This window comes from Eurypyga helias, unplaced genomic scaffold (genome assembly GCF_000690775.1).
Source record: "Eurypyga helias isolate BGI_N326 unplaced genomic scaffold, ASM69077v1 scaffold42477, whole genome shotgun sequence".
Lineage (NCBI taxonomy): Eukaryota > Metazoa > Chordata > Aves > Eurypygiformes > Eurypygidae > Eurypyga > Eurypyga helias.
The window spans coordinates 8969-13853 of NW_010264640.1; the positions used below are offsets into that span (position 1 = coordinate 8969).

The window sequence follows — 4885 nt, forward strand, 5'->3', positions numbered from 1 at the left end:
GTTGGCGGTGAAGAGCTGCCAGTGGGTAGATGCACTAACAGGCATCCCAGAGCAGCAGAGTGACGGGCTGTTGCCTCACAGTCCATCTACCACGTTGCTGTCAGGAGAGCAGAGCCAAACCGGCACGGAACTAGAAGCTCTTAGCTCTAAAAACATACAAGTTAATACTAGCAGGTGATTTCGTTGTTGTCTCGGAAGGTGTTTCCGGTTTGCACAGGTGGACGTGTAATGGAAACGTCAATATCAACCTATTTCTAATGCCCTATTAAAGCATATTTACATGGATTTCTTTTCTCCCTTTTTCTCCCCCTTCAGGTCTGTTATTTTTCTGACGATGGAAAGGCTGGTTGTCTATCTACTGGTTATTAGCACAGCCGTGAAGGCCATGATGTGTCCCAAAAGATGCATGTGTCAAAACCTGTCTCCGTCCTTCACAATCCTCTGTACAAAGACGGGGCTTCTCTTTGTGCCCCCCAGCATTGACAGGAGAACAGCAGAATTGAGGTTAATGGATAACTTTATCACTACGCTTAGGAGGAAAGATTTTGCAAACATGACTAATCTGATTCACTTGACGCTATCAAGGAACACGATAAGTCAAATCATGCCTTACGCATTTTTTGATCTCAAAGGCCTCCATGCCTTACACTTGGATAGTAACAGACTGACTTACATCAATGAAGATCATTTCAAGGGTTTAATTAACCTTCGACATTTAATACTCAGTAACAATCAGTTAAACTATATCTCCCCTGGGTCACTGGATGACTTTATTGAAACAATTGAAGACCTGGATCTGTCCTACAACAATCTTGTTAACGTTCCTTGGGAAACAATTGCCAAACTTTCCAATGTCAATACGGTCAGTCTGGATCATAATCTCATTGAGTTTGTGCCGGAGGGAATCTTCTCGAACCTTCACAAACTTGCCCGTCTAGACATGACCTCCAACAAGCTGAAAAAGATCCCTCCCGATCCTTTGTTTTCCAGAATACCGGTGTACGCCAAGTCTAAAGGATCCCCGCTGTCGTCCCTGGTGCTGAGCTTCGGAGGGAACCCTCTGCACTGCAACTGCGAACTCGTGTGGCTGAGGCGCCTCACCAGAGAAGATGATCTAGAAACCTGCGCCTCTCCACCCGAACTGATGGGCAAATACTTTTGGTCTATTAAAGAGGAAGAATTTGTCTGTGAACCCCCGATGATAACGCACCGAACCCCAAAATTAACGGCAACAGAAGGCCAAAGCATCTCTTTGAAGTGTAAAGCTGTTGGCGATCCAGATCCCTACGTTCGCTGGATCTCACCCGACGGGAAGCTGGTCTCTAACACGTCTAGGACGATTTCTTATGAGAATGGTACTCTGGATATTTTGGTCACTTCTTTGACTGACAAGGGCACGTTTACCTGCATAGCATCGAATGCTGCGGGAGAGTCGACGGCTCCAGTCGAGCTCCTCGTCACGCCGTACCCTAACCTTGCCAACAGCACCAACTGCGATAAGGACGCGGAGCCCGGCCCCTCAGATATTCTCATTTCTGCCAAGTCAAGCTTTCCAAACGAAACGAAGGCTCAGCAAGAGAAGGCGGTCGTGGTTGCTGAGCTGACGTCATCCTCTGCTCTTATCCGGTGGCCTTCTCAGCACCACCTCCCTGGGATTCGAATGTACCAGATCCAGTATAACAGTTCCACCGACGACATACTGGTGTACAGGTAACCCTGCTAGCATGCCCGCGCTCACACCTCAGCGGAGTAGGTAGCGGGAGTAAGGAACAAGGATGGCGTAGCTGGGCACGTTCCCTGTAACGGGCGCTGTCTTGCAGGCGGTGACTGTAAACCAAGGGATGAGGAGACGATGGCTGCCTTAGACTTTGCTCGTTAAACTCCCATTGTTGAGGAGTTACACGATTAAAACTAATAATACATGTGCTGCCTCTTGAGGATCTCTAAACTCTTTACAGACATAATTAGGTTTCATAGTCAGGTTTAATGGACCAAGTGAAGCTGATGAGCAATACCTTAGTTGTTAACATTTAAGGAAATTGAGATGGAGATTTTAGTTACCTTTTATACCAATTAAGTTTAATTATTTTACTTAAAAATATGGGGAAATGGGAAAAAAAAAATCAAGATGCCCAAAGGTGCGAGGTGCCCAAAGCAACATTCTGCCTGTACGGATACGGCTTCACCATGTTAGGCCAAACCTTGAGCCCGTGTTAGTCGCCGCGTGCTCCCTTTTCTCCACTTGTGTGGAGGCCTGGGGACAAAACCCACTGGTACGAACGGGACACCGCACAGGGAGTTTTAGGGTTTGTATTGTGTGTGGGTTTCACATTAGTCTGCTGGAGTTGATACGGTAAAATTTACTTGGGAATAACCATCCGATGGGAGGTCTCCGTAGGCAGCATGCGGGTGAGGTTTACAGCCCGCCCCTGTGCGGGAGTGGTTGCGTTTCTGAGGATCTGCCTTCCTGTTTATAGGCTTTCGTTTGTGATTAACTGGGTGCAGGGGGAAGGGATAGAGAGGGGTAGGATGACTTTGAAGTGGAAGCTGGCCTTTGATTGAAGTTTATTATTTCATAGTGGTGCCCTTTGTAAGGATGGTAACTTCCCTAAACGGAGTGATAATGGTTTTTCTAATGTGATGCCACTGGTTGCACTGCGTCATGGAATGGTTGGGGTTGGAAGGGACCTTAACGCCCACCCAGTCCCACCCCCTGCCATGGGCAGGGACACCTTCCACCAGACCAGGTTGCTCCAAGCCTCATCCAGCCTGGCCTTGGACACTCCCAGGGATGGGGCATCCACAGCTTCTCTGGGCAACCTGTCCCAGTGCTCCCCACCCTCTCCATGAAGAACTTCTTCCTGATATCCATCCAAACCTCCCCACTTTCAATTTAACCCCATTACCCCTTGTCCTGTCACTACAGGCCCTTGGAAAAAGTCCCCCCCAGCTTCCTTGTAGCCCCTTCAGGTACTGGAAGGCTGCAATAAAGTCTCCCTGGAGCCTCCTGTTCTCCAGGCTGAAGAGTTTGGGGTGGAGTACGCGGAAGGAGAACGACATCTAATAGCTCCAGAAATGTACCTCCAAGTTTGGGTTCAAACATCCTCCTTTAGTGAGCAGCCTGCTAAGGAAAGGAATGTAGTATGGTTGTTCTGCTGGGATTCCTATTTCAAATACCTTCCATTGCCAGCAAATTCTTGTAAAGAAACCCCGGGACGAAAATTGCGTGAAGTCCTTGAAAGAGGACCTTTCACTTCCCAGCCACTTGGGATTTTCAGACGGCTCATGTTGAAATGCCCATCCCCAGAGTCTTTGTGAGGAAGGCTGACATCCATCCTCCTGTTGTCATGGCTACAAGCTAGAAAGGAAGCAGGAGGACTGGGTGAGGGTAAGCACGGGTCTCTTAAGGGGGGGTGGGAGGATGCCTTGTTGGTATCTGTCAGGGATGGTGAGGAGCTGGCTGGAAGACGAAGCCTCGTTTAATTGTCAGCTGCGAGAACATTTGTGACACTGGTGCGGAGAGAACTGCGAAGTTGCGAAATGAAGGGAACCGTGAAGCAGAGATGTCTCGAGAGCTGCGACTGGGGTTTCTAAAGGGATTTTATCCAGTTCTCCCACTAGAAAAGGAAGTGAAGGAAGCAAAGCGGGAAGCGGCTAGAGCCAGCGGGTGCATGGCAGCCATGGGCAGTAGTGTAAGGGTTGTTGAATCGGCATTTCCATCCTTTGCCGTAACAGCTGGTCAGCTGACTTGGCAGCCTTCCCATAATTGCAGCAATTTGTCCTTGACGAGTTTTAAACTTTCCAAACTCTAAAAACGAGTGACTGGCTCGTGTGGTAGCTCGTTAATAAATCTGCAAAGAGTTGAGCTGACTGCTGCTGCGGCCGAACGGCCTTGTTCCTGAAGAGCGATGGGGAAGAGTATTATGTTTGCATGCCCCTTTCTCAGCCCTGATTCCTGTTAACTGGGCGGCTCAGGTTGGTAACAAAACCATAAACTACCTGATGTTTCGAATCACAGAGCAGCGATTTCAAATAATACAGTGTAATAGGTTGCGGTATAATGGGCCTCTCCACTTGCGTGTTCTCGTTCAGTTCCCACCGTGAGCAGTCATCAAATACAGATCCTTAAAGGAAGTTTCCTGCTAAGGGGAGAGGAACGGTGATTGGGCAGCAATTCTGAGTTTGCCGTCATTTGAACCGCTACCTCCGAATCCGCTATGGGTGTCAGAGTGTTTTAAGTTGAGCGCGTTAATGCGCGCTGGAAAAACGGGAGTCCCGGGGTTTGTCTGCTGACCCCTCGCGTGGCGCAGACCCCTCTCGGACTCTGTGTTTCTGGTAGGGTGTGTGAACATCCGTTTGACGGGCCAGTCTGTCGATGTACGAAGATGTAAGTAGACGCGTAGGAGCGTACCCAGCAGGGGCAGTGCTTCGGGCCTGCCAAGGGAGTTCTGCAGAAGGTGAAAGGCTTCCTGCTACCTAGAGCACGCTGCGTGATTTATTTCTGGCAGGCGATAGCTTGCTGCCTGGGAAAAGTATTAAGCGGTGCGGGATGCATCAGAAACCTGTCGCGTCCATCAAGTTGAGCGGTACCATGGGAAAAGCAGTTGCTATGGCAACTTTGCTTTATCTCGAGAATTTAAGTTGCTCCTTTGACTCTGTTATTTTCCCTCACCTTTCCATTTCCTCTCCCTCTGGGTAGGTATTTGTGGATAAATGCACATCCGTCTGCGCCCCTGCTAGCAGCCTATGGAAGTAAAGGGAGGGAGATGATATTCTTCCTAATTTCCCCAATCAGATGATGTGTTCACGTATGTGAGAATAATGCACGTGCCCTGCACACGGTTACGCTGCCGGTGTATGTAAACGCACATAAATGCACCGTAAC

At 48.9% G+C, this 4885-nt stretch overlaps 1 protein-coding gene across 1 annotated transcript; it reads left to right on the forward strand.

Moving 5' to 3' along the window:
* Nucleotides 1-322: 322 nt before the first annotated feature.
* On the forward strand, nucleotides 323-1714 carry LOC104513173 (leucine-rich repeat and fibronectin type III domain-containing protein 1-like protein). The gene has a single exon (XM_010156435.1). It carries the CDS (start codon nucleotides 335-337, stop codon nucleotides 1712-1714), a length of 1380 nt encoding a protein of 459 aa, XP_010154737.1. The 5' UTR covers nucleotides 323-334.
* The last annotated feature ends 3171 nt before the right edge of the window (nucleotides 1715-4885 follow it).

Bases quoted from the DNA above. Each gene is read 5' to 3' on its own strand.
- LOC104513173 (XM_010156435.1), top strand. From the start codon at position 335: ATGGAAAGGCTGGTTGTCTATCTACTGGTTATTAGCACAGCCGTGAAG.